General features: G+C 41.0%; 1 protein-coding gene across 1 annotated transcript in view; it reads right to left on the bottom strand.

Moving 5' to 3' along the window:
- The window catches only part of DMD (dystrophin), a 3,443,536-nt gene that overhangs the window by 90,701 nt on the left and 3,334,181 nt on the right, over positions 1 to 18,654 (bottom strand). The window contains 2 exon segments of the mRNA XM_040424996.1: positions 2,711 to 2,796; positions 3,644 to 3,845. Coding sequence (XP_040280930.1) covers positions 2,711 to 2,796; positions 3,644 to 3,845 — 288 coding nt within the window.

Here is an 18,654-nt window from a genome sequence, read left to right as displayed (position 1 = left end):
TCTGGGCGCCGCTCTGTGTAGCCTGCTACTTAAAGTCGGGACCATATAAGTTCGTCTTTAACACAATACAGGAGGCAGGTGCTGGCAGCAGAATCACATAGCCGGCACCCTGCCTCTGCGGCACCTGAGGGGTTAACTGCCGCTGATCTGCTGCCAGTACCCGCCTCCTGTATTAAGGGTTAATTAGCATTGGTGGTGCAGTGCTCCCCCAACCCACCCACCCCATTAAAATAATTGGTGGCACAGGGCTCCCGCCCCTCTCAACCCCCCAGTATTAAATTCAAATCATTGGTGGCAGTGGCAGCTTCTGATCGGAGCCCCAGCAGTGCAAGCCTGGGGCTCCGATCGGTTACCATGGCAGCCAGGACGCTATTAAAGCCCTGGCTGCCATAGTCCGCTCCCTGCTGCCCTGTGCACAGAGCAGCAGGGACAGTGTAAAGTCCTATTCACCCTAATAGAGATCTATCAGGGTGAATAGGACAAGGGATGAAAGATCCCAGGTTCTAGCCCCTAAGGGGGAAAATAGTTATTAAATAAAAAGTGAAAAAAAATAAAAATTAAGTGAAAAAAACCCCACCAAAATATTAAAGTATAAATCACCCCCTTTCCCAATTTCACATATAAAATATACAGTCCTGATAAAAAGTTTAAGACCACTTGAAAAATGGCAAAAAATCATATTTTACATTGTTAGATCTTAGCAAGGTTCCAAGTAGAGCTTCAACAAGCAACAAGAAGAAATGGGAGCGAGACAAAACATTTTTTGAGCATTCAATTAATTGAAAATAACGATTAAACTGAAACAGGCTGTTTTTCAGCTGATCCAAATTTTAGGACCACAGGCCTTTAAAAAGCCAAATCTGTGCAAAGATGTGGATTCATTGTCATTTTCTGTCAGGTAGTCACACGTTGTGATGGCAAAGGCAAAAAAACTCTCCCTTTTTGAGTGTGGTCGGGTTGTTGAACTGCATAAGCAGGGTCTCTCACAGAGTGCCATCGCTGCTGAGGTGGGACGCAGTAAGACAGTCATTTGGAATTTCTTAAATGATCCTAAGGGTTATGGAACAAAAAAGTCAAGTGAAAGACCCAAAAAAATTTCATCAGCACTGAGCCGGAGGATCCAATTGGCTGTCCGTCAAGACACTGGACGATCCTCGACCCAAATTAAGGCCCTTACTGGTGCTGACTGCAGCCCCATAACCATCAGACGGCATCTGAGACTGAAGGGCTTCAAAAACAAAAAACGTCTTCAAAGAGCACCAAACATGGGACATTCAAAGGTGGAAGAAAGTTTTATTCGCTGATGAGAAAAAAATGTAACCTTGATGGTCCTGATGGTTTCCAACGTTACTGGCATGACAAGCAGATCCCACCTGAGATGTTTTCTACGCGCCACAGTGAAGGGGGCGCCATAATGGTCTGGGGTGCTTTTTCCTTCAGTGGAACAATGGAGCTTCAGGAAGTGCAGGGGCGTCAAACGACCGCTGGCTATGTCCAGATGTTGCAGAGAGCATTCCTCATGACTGAGGGTCCTCGTCTGTGTGGTAATGACTGGGTTTTTCAACAGGACAACGCTACAGTACACAATGCCCGCAGGACAAGGGACTTCTTCCAGGAGAATAACATCACTCTTTAGGCCCATCCTGCGTGTTCCCCTGATCTAAATCCAATTGAGAACCTTTGGGGATGGATGGCAAGGGAAGTTTACAAAAATAGACAACAGTTCCAGACAGTAGATGGCCTTCATGCGGCCGTCTTCACCACTTGGAGAAATGTTCCCACTCACCTCATGGAAACGCTTGCAGCAAGCGAAACAAATTTTCGAAGTGATAAACAATAACGGCGGAGCTACTCATTACTGAGTTCATGTTTGGAAGTTGGATTTCTGTTTAGGGGGAGGGGGGGGGGTTTTGGAGGTGTGGTCCTAACCTTTTGATCAGCTGAAAAACCACCTGTTTCAGTTTATTTGTGGTTTTCATTAAATTGAATGCTCAAAAAATGTTTTGTCTCACTCCCATTTCTTCTTGTTGCATGTTGAAGCTCTACTTGGAACCTTGTTAAGATCCAGCCATGCTAAATATGATTTTTTGCCATTTTTCAAGTGGTCTTAAACTTTTGATCAGCACTGTATAAACAATAAATAAACATATCACATATCGCCACGTCAGAAAAGTCCAAACTATTCAAATATTAAAAAAATCTATGCGGTGAACACCGGAACAGAAAAAAAAATTAATAAAACTGCGCGATTGGCCATTTTTTTTAAATGCGGAATGCATGTGGCTTTTTTGGTTTATTTTTTCGCGTGGTATCGAATGGTATTGAGTATCGCAATACTTTTTTATGGTATCGAAATCGAATCAAAAATTTGGTATTGCAACAACTCTAGTTCACACAATGGAATCTCCAGCATTCTTTTCTGCCACAGAAATAAGTGGCCTGTCACATTTTGAGTGGGCAAGTAGGCCAACTCTTGTGTGGATCTTGCTGCAATCTGCAGCACATCCCAGGCAGAAATCAGTGGGTCATCAGATTTCTGCCATGGAAATATTCCATTTTGTAGAGTTTCAGTTTAGGAAAATATTACAACAATTAATTGGCATGTCAGATCTGCTTTGATGTTATTCAAGGTTATTCAAGGGATCTATGGTCGTACTATAGGTGAAATTTTTTTTTTGTTTTTGAACTGATATGAAATCAATACACTTACATCTGTACTTGTCTTCCAAATGTGCTTTACATAGGGATATAATACCAGTTTTAAAAGACAGCACACGGATTCTTCCAGTCCGACCCCTAGGAGTAAATGAGAAACAAATAAATGCCAGAGAAGGCATCAAAGGTAGTATTACTTATTCTTCTATTCAAAAGATCTTGAGTGCTTTGGGGAAATACTAAGTTACAGACAATGTGCCGATTGAGCTGCAAGATCAAATCCCCCCCACATCAGATTTGAGTAATCATTTTCTTCTCCCCAGAAGAACAATTCTTCCATTATAATCCTTGACAACCCAGATAAAGGGAAGATACTTTAACACAAATCAATAATTCTAATAAGGTTTTTACAATGATATTTTGAATAGAGTGGAATAAAGCCTTATCTGTACACAAGACACGGTAGAATTTATAACACACTCACTACAAATGTAATTCAAGTTCTTGCCACCTGGATCACATCTTTAGACATAAGACTTTATTAAACTGGGCATTAGAAAATGACATGTTACAGCCTTATACTATTCAGGGATTCAGAATATTGCAATTTCAGATTTATACATTTCACTAGCTAGAAGTGTTGTAAAATACAGTGTGGGAGATTTATCAAAACCGGGGAAAGGAAAACGGGCTTAGTTGCCCATAGCAACCAGACTGATCTTTTCATTTTCCAGAGGTGGAATCTGATAGTGACCAATCAGATTCCACCTCTGGAAAATGAAAAGATCAGTCTGGTTGCTATGGGCAACTAAGCCAGTTTTCCTTTACACCAGTTTTGGTAACTCTCCCCCATTGCAAAAGCAATTAGCCAAGCAGAAGACAAAGCCATGCTTGATAGTGGCGATGTTCTGCTGACCTTTAGCCTGTGAACCATAACCTACTCAAGTAATCTAAGCCTATCTACACATTAGTCTTCTGGATCACCCACGTGTCATAAACATTCAGGAGCCAGTTCAGGCACATGTCCACACAGAGGGGCACGTTCACCAGGTTGTTGTGCTCTTGCTCCAGTCGATCATAAATTGTGGTCAAGCAATTAATAATCTGCAAGATGTCCATAAGCTGGTCGTTCTGCTTGAGGTTGTGCTGGTCCAAGGCATCACAAGCTGCAGACAAGCCCAATAAATCCACTGTAAATAAAAAGAAATGCAATATTACATACTGGACGCCGTCGAGAGACGGACCAAATAATAAAAAGAACAGATATACACACATCGAAGTATGCACGGGGTCCCTTGTGGTTTAAAGGTATATACCGAGGAGTCAGAGAGCAGTAATTGGTAATTTAATGTGCACAGTCCCATAGGAACCTAAGCATACTGCTAATAATTGTGCGGATCGTCTCTAATTTCTAAGAGGTCAATGCCTTGTGCCGGCTGTGTTGACACTTTCCGAAAAAGCACTTACCTAACATCAGATTAATGAAAACAATACCTTTTCGTTATAACATAAAATCTCCGGGAATAATGAAGAGCAAATATGCTGTGTGTGCACATGCTGTAACGTATGATGAATATATCCTGCCTGCAGGCACATTAGGACTATATTTGGTCATATTTCACCATATATATATATAGAATTAGCAATAAATCTGGCCGCTTTCACCTATTTATAGTACTTTAGCTGGAATTAGAATACAATATCAACAGAAAAGCAAAGACAGGAACACATATCATGCTGGCAGCATCATATAGCATATAAAGTATTCAGAAGTATTATAGGAATGTAGAAATTATAATGCTGATGAATAAAAAGTAAACTCAGGTAAATTCTTACAAGTTGCTGGCCCAATTTGAAGTCAGGTATTGAATCCAATACGTTGAAAAATCTCTGCCATTGAGCAGGGAAGCCCAACCTGAGGCTCGCCAGCTGTTGCAAAACTACAACTCCCAATATGCCCTGATAGCTGTAGTCGGTGCGAGCATGCTGTAGTTTTACAACAGCTGGAGGGTCGCAGGTTGGGCATCCCTGCCATTAAGCAATCCACCCGCCGCTCCTAAGCGTGGGGCAGTGAGATTGCAAACAGGGGGAGGACCACTGACTACAAACCAATATACAAGAGGTCCAAGGTACCCCTAAATAATAAGTATTGCCAAAATGTTTTATTTTTAGCTCATGTGCTCCTCAATAAAGCAATGAACACATTATTTGGTGGCGTGCACATTGTATCTACTGGTAGATCTAAGGTGAAGCCTGCCATAAAAGTACATTCCTATCTGCACTGGTGCACACATCGCTCTTCTGGATACTACCCTGAGGCCTCTTGCACAAGAAAGTGTGCGCCCCGTTGCCGTGCTGCAATGCATGAACACCCACCGTGTGGCAGCCGCAGCGGATCGCGGACCCATTCACTTTAATGGGTCCGCCATCCGGCAAAAAGATAGGACATGTTCTATCTTTTTGCGGAACGGAAGTACGGGACAAAACCCCACAGAAGCACTCCGTACTGCTTCCGTTACGCATCTCCGGACCCATTGAAGTGAATGGGTCCGCATCCGTGATGCGGAATGCACACGGAACGGTGCCCATGTAATGCAGATCCGCAAATGCGGTCCGCAATACAGCCACGGAGCGCACACATTCGTGTGCAATAAGCCTGACTGTACGTCAATGACATCTTGCAAACATTTTGTCTTCTATAGATGGCTTACATTTACAAAATAAATTTCAGCTAGGTTGATCCAGAGCACAATAAATCGACAATTCTTCACACCTAATGTAAGTAGCTTAGTTTCAAGCAATATACTAGTGCAAAACACCACTGTGCCCGGTACATTTGTTGGCATCCAGCGACAAGAAGCAAATACTGTATGAATAACTTGACTAATAGGGGAACTGGCAGCACACAAGAAAGATAAGAATGAGAGAAAAATGGAAATGGAATAAATGATATGACCCAGAGTATACATAAACACATCTTTCTGCCAGGAGAAAAGACCGAACAAGGTGGTAGAGTGCGCACAGACATTTTTAGTTTAACCTTCCAGACTTGTAAAAGCTATACTTTTGATTAAAGGGAACCTGTCACCGGGATTTTGGGTATAGAGCTGAGGACATGGGTTGCTAGATGGCCACTAGCACATCCGCAATACCCAGTCCCCATAGCTCTGTGTGCTTTTATGGTGTAAAAAACAAACAAATTGATACATATGCAAATTAACATAAAAGAGTCATATCTTACTCGTGTAACCAGAGAAGAGTCATATTTTCAAGCTCTGACTCCTCTCGGGTTAATTTGCATATGTATCAAATCAGTTTTTATACACAATAAAAGCACACAGAGCTATGGGGAATCGATATTGCGGATGTGCTAGCGGCCATCTAGCATCCCATGTCCTCAGCTCTATACCCAAAATCCCGGTGACAGGTTCCCTTTAACACGGACTACAAAAAGCCAGTAAATACAAATTCAAGCATATAAAAAAATACTTTTACACAGAGAGATGTGTAGACAGATCAGTTCATACATTAACGGAAAACCACTACTCAAATTTTCTTTATTTTTAATCAGAAAAATTAAAGACCATTCCTGCAACACATCTGCTGTACGGCAAGATACCCATACAGCTTTGCCTCTAACAGTAAAGACAAACTGGATGAAAAAAGTTTTCCAGAAGGGAAGAAATAAACCTGTCACTAGTGCCACCTATAGGTGAATTCTCTGTAAGTCACTGTCCAAAGATGATGATGGTTATTAGCCAAACGAGAGGTCTAGCAGGCTTTACACAGAAATGACCACAGGAGATGGCAGGACACTGCAAATCAGAATGGTCATATTGATGGTTTATTGTTCTTTGCACATTGTGTAGTAGCATCTACACAATCGCATTCCATACATTTTCAGTAAATTACTTTTTTGCACATATTCATTTTATTTCGATTTGGCTTTTTCTTTGCAACCTCTAAGGCCGGCCATTCACATTAGAACATTTTTTTGGGCTGACTACTTTCTCTCCTGGCTCCCCTTATGACAGGCTCAATTCAGATGATCACACGTATCTTCCAACACGGAGAGGCAAGTAATCCACTGCCAGACTTCCTGGAGAACAAAAGGATCAGGCATGTTGAAATCCTACAAAGTGGTAGCCCAAAACCTTCTGCAGAGGATAGGTCATCAGTATAAAGATCTCGGAAAACTCCTTTAAGACCAAAGTTATCATTCTCATTTGTTTTACTGAAATGGTCCCTGGTATTTGGTGTGTTCTACTTCACAAAGTCACTATCTTTGGAACGTTAAAGGGGTGGTCCACTCCTTTACTATTGATGGCCTATCCTCAGGAGAAGACAACAGACAGAGAGGTGTACTTTTAGCCCTGAATTCTAGCGCCAGAGCTACTATGAGACAGCTGATCGGCAGGGGTGTGGGATGTCGGATATTGATGACCTATCCTGAGTATAGGCCATTAGGGTCCACATTCATTCTACAATTTTGCAGAACGGGTGCGGACCCATTCATTTCAATGGGGCCACAAAAGATGCAGACAGCACACCATTTGCTGTCCGCATTCGCACTTCTGTTTCGTCACCTCACAAAAAAGATAGAACATGTCCTATTCTTGTCCGCAGCCATGGAGAAGAAGGCATTTCTATCATAGTGCCGGCCATGTGCAGTCCGCAAAATGCGGAACGCACATGGCCGGTGTCCATATTTTGCGGACCCGCACAACACTTGCAGATGTGCGAATGGACCCTTAATAACACAGGTGTGGACAATCCCTTATCCACCTGTGTAGTAGCACATCGAGGCCTTCCACATTTTTCTATGTAGTTTGCCCTCTTTCTCGTGGTGTAGTATAGGTCTTTGTATAAAGTCTTTCTTTTCCAGACAATTTGACACATGGAGTAGTATTCGCTACGCGAAGACTGTCATGTTTTCTGTAAAAATTATTTTTGGCCATTTTTGAGCTCAGAATTTTACTTTAGCACTTGTCTAGTCAGTGCATTATATACCTATACTCTATTATGAGTTACGGCCCTTTTACATGGGGGAATTTCAACCCTGATCGAGCGCTGATCAATAATATGCAAGTCATACGTTAAAGGGTATTTTCTGAAATGTGGCTAAACATAGTTTATATGATAAACAAATACCTAATACTTACCCTTTCATTCTCCAGCCACATCAATGTCACTGCCAATAAGGGTGAGATAGCTGGCCAGAGGCACAGAACGACTGTTCATCAAAGTGGCCAGTTTCGACCGTTTTATCAAAAGGTTCTTATTTGGCTTTTAAACCTAATCTGATCCACTGATCTATTTCAGGAAATTATTTTGACCGGTAGTCAGCAATAACCTGAAGACATCTCATGATCTATGCTCAAACACAACTGTAAAGCTTTGTAGTAGATTTTGTAGTAGATAAATGGGCTGTGGCTGTTCACTGCTGTGCATGCTGTTGGCAATGTCCACAGAACAGAAGCTTGATCATTTGGGGTCCCAACAATAATCTGTGGGGGAATCTGGGAACAATCATTCAGTTCCCCTACAGCACCCTGTTGTCCTCCGAAATCCATAAACTGGTCATGAAATGCATTGATGTGCTTGGTCCCCCAGAGATGCTCTTTGCAGCAGTTCTCCACTCCAAGAGAGAACCACCACCCCCCAACTCAAAATTCATTGAAAACTATAAACAGTTTGCAATTTTTCAATGTTCTTTGTCGCTCGCTGTTACTTACGAGAGCAAATATAAGTTTGTCCAAGTAAAATTCCCCAGGATCACCGCTATTATGAATCTATATTAAAATCCCATAGATAAAAGTTGTTAATGCATTCATTAACATATGATTAACCTAACCTTAATTATCCCCAAGATATAAATACCTAAGTAAGTTATTATGCTGGCATCTTGGCCTTCAGGTTATTATGCATAAATAATATTTTAATGAGAAGTTAATTTCTAAAAGTGTCTCATTTATTACTACCGACTCCAGGTACACTTCAGAAGTAAATCCCAGTGCCTTTGAAGGCAAGTATCAGCCCATCTCTGTACTTTATTGCTGGGTTTAGAAGACAGTCAGCATGTTCTCGCTTTTACCTTTAATTTCTAAGTCAGCCCTCATCTAAATAAATGTATTCTGTATAGGTGTAATATTTAAAGGATCACTACACAAAGTATAAACCATAAGAAAAGATTAATACCTGCATATGTATGCCCTGTGCACACCGTGGAATAATGGGGCCCCTGGAGAACCCTGTTCTCCTGGAAGAGAGCAATACTTCATAAGTATGATCTGCTGTTTCCACCGCAGAGATTTAAAAGGGAAATGGCATACTAGGATGGAATGTACCTGTAAGGCCAGTTTCCCAGGAATGCGTGTGGTCCATATTACACAGTCGGCGTGATGGCCGCATTTGCCACACTGACGGCTGACCCGAGCTTGCTGCATCATAGTGATATATGATGCTGTGGTTCCAGACTGACTGTAGGTCCAGTGTCCTGCCTCACCACATCATGTGAGTATAGGACAGCAGACATGCGATTGTGCTGGTCCTCACAGCATCATCGGGTCAGCTGAGCTGCAGTTAGTCCAGGAAATGAATTCTTCACAGGGATTGAATTTCGCAGACTCATCTGAAACTGGCCTAATGGGTGCTTCATCTAGCACTTGACCAGACACAGTCTCCAGCGTCACAGCTCTAGGTTCCCCTGTCAGTGTCTGACGTGCAGTATACTCCATGTCACTGCTGCAGCCAATCATTGTCCTCAGAGGTCTTGTGCCATATACAGCTGAGGCCAGTGATTGGCTGCAGCGCTCAGTGAAGCATATGATTACATCACCCCTGTTACCATGTAAACAAATACCAGCAGGGATGACTAGAGATGTAATGCTGAAAATGGTGGGGGGAGTACCTCAAGCTTCTTTTATTACATTTAGTGACTTTGAGCTGTTTTTTTTTTTAAATACGGGGTTTGTACAGGATTAGGTAAAATATGGCTAATTTCTCAGAATGTTGCCTCTGTTTTGTAAGAAAGCAACCATGTTCTTTGAATTCTATACAACCCCTTAAAACCTTGGTAACAAATTCTGTAGGTAAAACAATGACCGGCCCATGAGAGACACGTTTGCTCAATATGAAGGGTACCTGTTGAAAAAAAAAAAGCCCAAAAAGCCCCCCCAAAAAAGGTGATGATATAAAGAGCATGCAAACTTGCAGTATTTTCAACGAACCATTTGGCTGACAATTTTTGAAGGATTTATAACATTTAGTGGATTTTTAAATGCCCAACAGTTTTCAGTTTGTGGGAATGGTTCAACTTGTCACACGTGCTACAAATAAATGGCATTTTCAGTGCCAACAAAAATGTCAGACCGCCTACACCATGTCAGACCAAATGTACAAGCAAAAAGTGTTAGATGTGACATTTTTACAACAGTTTCATAAACATACCAAAATCCAGCAATAAAGGGGTATCCCAGGATTTTGATATTTATGACCTATACTCAGGATAGGCGATCAATATCAGATCAGCAGGGGTCTGATCCCTGCAGCATCCCAGCTGATCAGCTGTTACCTTGTGGTGACGAAACGGCACAGCTCCATCAAGTGTAGTGGACTCCACTGCAACATCAGTGGGCAAATGTGCTGCAGGACACCATACATCTGGTATGCAGCAGGCTAGACGTTGGTGGGCCCAACAGGGCAGTAGACCCCTCTATCAATTGTACAGTTTTCCCCAATAAACTTACCCCTTCGCTCTAACATTGTAATCACTTACATATATTACCATTACAGTCACACATAGAAAGTTTTATTCCATTCCAACAACTCCTTCGTGGCGAGTGTTTATTTAGTCAACGAGTGTTTTATAGGGATGACCTGCTCAATAACTGCTTTATATCAGTTCATTAACACAGGCTCACCAGAATATCTACCATACGAATAATTTGGCCCCCTTCATCCGGTAGGTGTAAATAATAAACCCATTAATGAATACATACAGTGGGATTTTTCACTGTACTGATGCCCTATAGCCAGCTCTCCTTACCATGTGGTTGAAGAATCCCCCTGACAAAGTGGAAGCAGATTTTCTTTCAAGTTTAATATCTTTAAGAAGATCCAAGTAAATTCTTTACACCCTCAGAAATAACAGTCCCATTAAATCACGCAAGTGAAGCATGTAATCATAAATGTTTTGTATACAACAGAGAGACATGGCTGGTAAGCAGATGATATTCTCTTTCCTAGAGAGTGCAAAACCATTAACGATACAGATAACCTGCACATTAGTCACAGTCATTAATTTCTGCCACAGCAATCAAGCACAGCGCTATTTTAATATTTCTTGTGTTCAGATGGAAACTTGAGGCTCAGTACATCTAAATCAATAAGGCACACACTTAACACAGTAATTAAGACAGCACTAAAACCTCTATTATATTATACAGCTACATTTAAAGAGAACTGGGTGTATAAAAGAAGCTGTACACATTCATGAGAAAAGGTATTTTATTCAGTCACGTGAGGACGCCTAGCAAGTCAAGACGTGCCCTCCTTAAAGGAAATCTATTCCGTATTAACTATTAAGATATGAAAATATTTTTCCTGCATTTTGAATGCCATAATGGGGAAATAATAAAAATCCCACAAATTTGTCATTTTTGGGTCACCTTGTTGCCCCCACAAAAACAAAAAATTGAATATTTGCATGTACCCCAAAATAGTATCAATAAAAACTGCAATTTGCCCCGTACAAGCCCTCATACAACTCTGTAGAAAAAACATTAAAAAAATAAAAAAATTAATTTCTTTTTTCAGGTTTTTACTTTTTAAAAGTAGTAAAAAAAATATAAAAACTATACAAATTTGGTACGACCGTAATCATACTGACCAAGAGAATAAAGGTCATCATCAGTTTTAAACGCACAGTGAACACCGGAATATCAAAACTCCAACAGAAGATATAATAAATTAAATGGTGCCATTAAAAAATGCAACTAATAAAATAAGCCATCATATGGCTATGTGAATGGAGAATTTAAAAAAAGTTATGGTTCTTAGAATGTGGGGAGGAAAAATTAAAAAAACACAAAAGAAAAACGGGCACAGTCCTTCTCTTGCACCACTGACATAATGCTTTTACTAAGAACAAGTCACAATTTAGCAACATACAGAAAGAGTTCAGACCTATATACAGTGGATATAAAAAGTCTACACACCCTTGTTGAAATGTCAGGTTTCGGCAATGTAAAAAGAATGAAACAAAGATAAATCATTTCAGAACTTTTTCCACCTTTAATGTGACCTATAAACTGTACCCCTCAATTGAAAAACAAACTGAAATCTTTTAGGTGGAGGGAAGAAAACAAAACAAAAAAATAATGTGGTTGCATAAGTGTGCACGTCCTCTTATAACTGCTTAATTCTGAACACAGCTACATCCCCAATCACATTCAAAATCATGTTAAATAGGAGTCAGCATACACCTGCCATCATTTAAAGTGCCTCTGATTAACCCCAAATAAAGTTCAGCTGCTCTAGTTGGTCTTTCCTGAAATTTTCTTAGTCCTATCCCACAGCAAAAGCCATGGTCCACAGAGAGCTTCCAAAGCATCAGAGGGATCTCATTGTTGAAAGGTATCAGTCAGGAGAAGGGCACAAAAGAATTTCCAAGGCATTAGATATACCATGGAACACAGTGAAGACAGTCATCATCAAATGGAGAAAATATGGCACAACAGTGACATTACCAAAAACTGGACGTCCCTCCAAAATTGATGAAAAGACGAGAAGAAAACCTGATCTGGGAGGCTACCAAGAGGCCTACAGCAACATTAAAGGAGCTGCAGGAATATCTGGCAAGTACTGGCTGTGTGGTACATGTGACAACAATCTCCCGTATTCTTTGTATGTCTGGGCTATGGGGTAGAGTGGCAACACGAAAGCCTTTTCTTACGAAGAAAAACATCTAAGCCAGGCTACTTTTTGCAAAAACACATCTGAAGTCTCCCAAAAGCATGTGGGGAAAGGTGTTATGGTCTGATGAAACCAAGGTTGAACTTTTTGGCCATAATTCCAAAAGATATGTTTGGTGCCAAAAACAACACTGCACATCACCAATAGAACACCATACCCATAGTGAAGCATGTTGGTGGTAGAATCATGCTTTGGGGCTGTTTCTCTTCAGCTGGAACTGGAGCCTTAGTTAAAGGGATTCTGTCATCAGGATTAACAATATAAATATTGCTATATGTGCCCATTAGTCTCCATGCAGTGTTTAAAATGATCCCACTGTTTATGCTCTGTGTGTGTTAGATTCTTATAAAAACCGATCTTATTGATATGTAAATTACCTCTGTCAGGAGCCCAAGGGGTTGTCCCACGATATGTTGGAGCCCAGCCGCGCCCATCGATCCGGAACCCAGCACCGCCTACCACTTAATTTATTCACTCCACTATCCCTGACTTCAGTTCTTCTCAGTGCCGTAATCTCGCGCAGGTGCAGTGGACACTGTAGTCTGCTCCCGTGCGGACTACTACCACCGGCTTCGACGAGTCAACTGTGCATGCGCCGGCTCCCTCTGCGCGAGATTACAGCACTGAGAAGAATGATCGGAACCCGGTGCCTGCTCAAATCATTGAGCAGGCACCTTGGCTAAATGCACCATGGCTAAATCGCCCTCCCCGTGTCGGCGATCGCCGCAAACCGCAGGTCAATTCAGACCTGCGATTTGCGGCGGAGCCATCGGGTCCCCATGCGGCTGTAGGGGGGACCCGATGGCATGGAAGGCAGCGCGATGCCTAAAGAAGGCAGCGCGATGCCTTCCGGTGACGAGCCTGTGAGAGCCAGCCCCACCAAAATAGTACCAATCTAACAGTCACCTCATCCCGCAAAAAATTAGCCCCTACCTGAGACAATCGCCCAAAAAATAAAAAAACTATGGCTCAGAATATGGAGACACTAAAACATCATTTTTTTTGTTTTAAAAAAGCTGTTATTGTGTAAAACTTACATAAAAAAAAGCATACATATTTGGTATCGCCGCGTTCGTATCGACCGGCTCTATAAAAATATCACATGACGTAACCCCTCAGATGAACACCGTAAAAGAAAAAAAAATTAAATAACAACTGTGCTAAATAAACCATTTTTCGTCACCTTACATCACAAAAAGTGTAATAGCAAGCAATAAAAAAGTCACACGCATCCCCAAAAAATAAAATATCATTCCCAAAATCATCCAAACATGAAGTAGACATCATGTTTGGATGATTTTGGGAATGATATTTTATTTTTTGGGGATGTTACAAGGCTTAGAAGTTTAGAAGCAAATCTTGAAATTTTTAAAAAATTTTCAAAAACCCAATTTTTAGGGACCAGTTCAGGTCTGAAGTCACTTTGCGAGTCTTACATAATAGAAACCACCCAAAAATGACCCCATTCTATAAACTACACCCCTCAAGGTATTCAAAACTGATTTTACAAACTTTGTTAACCCTTTAGGTGTTCCACAAGAATTAATGGAAAATAGAGATACAATTTCCAAATTTCACTTTTTTGGCAGATTTTCCATTTTAATTATTTTTTTCCAGTTACAAAGCAAGGGTTAACAGCCAAACCAAACTCAATATTTATGGCCCTGATTCTGTAGTTTACAGAAACACCCCATATGTGGTGGTAAACAGCTGTACGGGCACACAGCAGGGCGCAGAAGGAAAGCAATGCCATACGTTTTTGGGAAGGCAGATTTTGCTGGACTGGTTTTTTTTGACACCATGTCTCATTTGAAGCCCCCCTGATGCACCCCTAGAGTAGAAATTCCACAAAAGTGACCCCATCTAAGAAACTACACCCCTCAAGGTATTCAAAACTGATTTTACAAACGTCGTTAACCCTATAGGTGTTCCACAAGAGTTATTGGCAAATGGAGATGACATTTCAGAATTTTAATTTTTTGGCACATTTTCCATTTTAATCAATTTTTTCCAGTAACAAAGCAAGGGTTAACAGCCAAACAAAACTCAATATTTATTGCCCAGATTCTGTAGTTTACAGAAACACCCCATATGTGGTCGTAAACTGCTGTACGCAGAAGGAAAGGAATGCCATACGGTTTTTGGAAGGCAGATTTTGCTGGACTGTTTTTTTTTTACACCATGTCCCATTTGAAGCCCCCCTGATGTACCCCTAGAGTAGAAACCCCAAAAAAGTGACCCCATTTTAGAAACTACGGGATATGGTGGAAGTTTTTTTGGTACTGGCACTTTTTGAGGCAAGATAACAAGAAATAGCTGTTTTGGCACAGTTTTTATTTTTTGTTATTTACAACATTCATCTGACAGGTTAGATCATGTGGTATTTTTATAGACCAGGTTGTTACGGACGCGGCGATACCTAATATGTATACTTTTTTTTATTTATGTAAGTTTTACACAATGATTTCATTTTTGAAGCAAAAAAAAAAAAAATCATGTTTTAGTGTTTCCATAGTCTGAGCGCCATAATTTTTTCAGTTTTTGGGCAATTACCTTGGGTAGGGTATGATTTTTGCGGGATTGGCACTATTTTGGGGTGCGTGTGACTTTTTGATCGCTTGCCATTACACTTTTTGTGATGTAAGGTGACAAAATTGTTTATTTAGCACAGTTTTTATTTTTTATGGTGTTCATCTGAGGGGTTAGGTCATGTGATATTTTTATAGAGCCGGTCGATACGGACGCGGCGATACCTAATATGTATACTTTTTTTATTTTTGTAAGTTTTACAGCTTTAAAAAAAAAAAAAAAAAAAAAAAAGATGTTTTAGTGTCTCCATATTCTGAGCCATAGTTTTTTTTTTTTTTTTGGGCGATTGTCTCAGGTAGGTGCTCATTTTTTGCGGGATGAGGTGACGGTTAGATTGGTACTATTTTGGCGGGCAAACGCCTTTTTGATCGCTTGCTGTTGTACTTTTTGTGATGTAAGGTGACAAAAAAAATGGTTTCTTTAGCACAGTTTTTATTTTTTATTTTTTACGGTGTTCATCTGACGGGTTAGGTCATGTGATGTGTTTATAGAGCCGGTCGATACGAACGCGGCGATTCCCAATATGTATACTCCCCCCCCCCCCCCCCCCTTCCCTAATTTTTACCAATTTTTTTTAACTTTATTTGGGGAAAATGCCATTTTTGTTTATTTTTTTTTTACTTGAAACTTAATTTTTTGGGGGGGAAACTTTATTTTTTAAACTTTTTTTTCACTTAATTTTTTGTCCCACTTTGGGACTTGAACTTTTGGGGGTCTAATCCTTTACAATGCATTCCAATACTTCTGTATTGGAATGCATTGGCTGTATGAGTAATACTGCGTGTATTACTCATACAGATTCCGGGGCCTGTGAGATCCAGGGGGCTGGATCTCACAGGCTCGTCATCGGAAGGCATCGCGCTGCCTTCCATGCCATCGGGTCCACCGCACAGCCCCATGGGGACCCGATGGCACCGCCCGCCGCAATAGATAAAAGCCGCAAACCGCAGGTCTGAATTGACCTGCGGTTTGTGGCGATCGCCGACATGGGGGGGTCACAGGACAGGGATCAATGATTTGAGCAGGCACCGGCTTCCGATCACCGCCCGAAGTACCAGGACATAAGGGTGTACCTGTACGCCCTTATGTCCTGAAGAGGTTAAGGGGTTAAGCTAGAGGGAATTATGAACAGTTCCAAATACCAGTCAATATTGGCACAAAACCTTTAGGCTTCTGCTAGAAAGCTGAACATGAAGAGGAACTTCATCTTTCAGCATGACAACAACCCAAAGCATACATCCAAATCAACAAAGGAATGGCTTCACCAGAAGAAGATTAAAGTTTTGGAATGGCCCAGCCAGAGCCCAGACCTGAATCAGATTGAAAATCTGTGGGGTGGTCTGAAGAGGGCTGTGCACAGGAGATGCCCTCGCAATCTGACAGATTTGGAGTGTTTTTGCAAAGAAGAGTGGGCAAATCTTGCCAAGTCAAAATGTGCCATACTGATAGACTCATACCCAAAAAGAGTGCTGTAATAAAATCAAAAAGGTGCTTCAACAAAGTATTCGTTTTAGTGTCCATTCACACGTCCGTGTGTGTTTTGCGGATCCGTGGATCCGCAAAACACGGACATCGGCGATGTGCGTGCCGCATTTTACAGACCGCACATCGCCGGCATTCTCATAGAAAATGCCTTTTCTTGTCCGCAATTGCGGACAAGAATAGGGCATGTTCTATTTTTTGGGGGATCGGAATTGCGGACCCGGAAGTGCAGATCCGCAATTCCGGATCCGGGCAGCACATCGTGCTGCCCCATAAAAATAAATAGGTCCGCAATTCCGTGCAGCAAAATGTGGAACGAAATTGTGGACGTGTGAATGGACCCTAAGGGTGTGCACACTTATGCAACCATATTTTATTTTTATATTTTTTCTTCCCTCTACCTAAAATATTTGAGTTTGTTTTTCAATCGAGTTGTACAGTTTAGGACACATTATAAAGGTGGAAAAAGATCTGAAATGATTTATCTTTGTTTCATTTTTTTACATCGCAGAAACCTGACATTTTCACAGGGATGTGTAGACTTTTTATGTCCACTGTATATGAGGTTTAGGCTTTGATGATACTTGTGTTTGAGGCTCCACTTGAAATCCTTTTTCTTTTTGCAAATCCTGACAGATTTGATGGGTGGTAGTAAACTGCATGCTGCTCTATTCTTCCCGACATCACAATGGAATCCTGATTGACTGATTTGTAGATCAATGGAATCCACAGGGATCCAATGGTATGCGTCCTAAAGGTGTATTCCCACTGTCTTACCAATGACAGATTGGTTTTATGACCATATACCTCTGGCACATGCCTGTGTACAGGCATACATTGCCCATGGGCTCCCATGCTACAAAAAGGTATACTGTATGGTACATGTATTTTTGCTGCATGCCTCTGTATAAAATAGACAACGACACCATTTTATACAGTAAAAGGGAAAACAAAATGACTTTGGTCTCTAAATGAGTGAGGGCCTATGAATATCAACTTGGCAAATGAGGTTCAATGTGGATAAATGTGAAGTTATGTATCTTGGTAGTAATAATCTCCATGCATTATATGTCCTAGGGGATGTAACACTGGGAGAATCACTTCTAGAGAAGGATTTGGGTGTCCTTGTAGATGGTAGATCAAATAACAGCATAAAATGTCAATCAGCTGCTTCTAAGGCTACCAGGATATTGTCATGCATTAAACGAGGCATGGACTTGCTGGGCAGGAATGTAATATTACCACTTTACAAAGCGTTTGTGCTGCCTCATCTGGAATATGCAGTTCAGTTCTGGGCAACAGTCCATAGAAAGGACGCACTGCAGCTGGAAAAAGTACAGAGGAGAGCGACTAAACTGATAAGAGGCATGGAGGGTCTTAGTTATAAAGAAAGATTAAAATAATTAAATGTATTTAGTCTTGAGAAGAGACATCTAAGGGAGGACATGATTAACATATACAAATATATAAATGGGCCATACAAAAAATACAGGGAAAAACTGTTCCATGTCAAATGCTCTCAAAAGACAAGGGGCACTGCCTAAGACTGGAGAAGAAAAAGTTCAGTCTCCAGAAGCGTCAAAGCTTTTTTACTGTAAGAACGGTGAATCTGTGGAATAGACTTCCTCAGGAGGTGGTCACAGCAGGAACAGTGGACAGTTTTAAAAATGGTTTAGAGGAATTCTTAAAAGTAAATGACATTAATGCCTATGAAAACGTGTAGAAATCTGAGTCTCGCTTCCTTCTGGGATTCATATCCCCACCTATCCCTTGGTTAAACTGGATGGACTTACCGCTAGGTCTTTTTTCAACCATATTAACTATGTATGTAACTATGTATGTTTGACCTATATGCTCCACTCTTGATCTATTTAGCAGTGAGATATGCCAAATTTTTAAGAGGTGCACACGTCTTAATTTTTGTGCATTTTGGCAGATCTGTGAACCTAGACA

The sequence above is a fragment of the Bufo bufo genome, chromosome 3, assembly GCF_905171765.1.
Source record: "Bufo bufo chromosome 3, aBufBuf1.1, whole genome shotgun sequence".
NCBI lineage: Eukaryota > Metazoa > Chordata > Amphibia > Anura > Bufonidae > Bufo > Bufo bufo.
The sequence above is the reverse complement of the archived record's forward strand: the minus strand, read 5'-3'. Positions and strand labels throughout refer to the sequence as shown.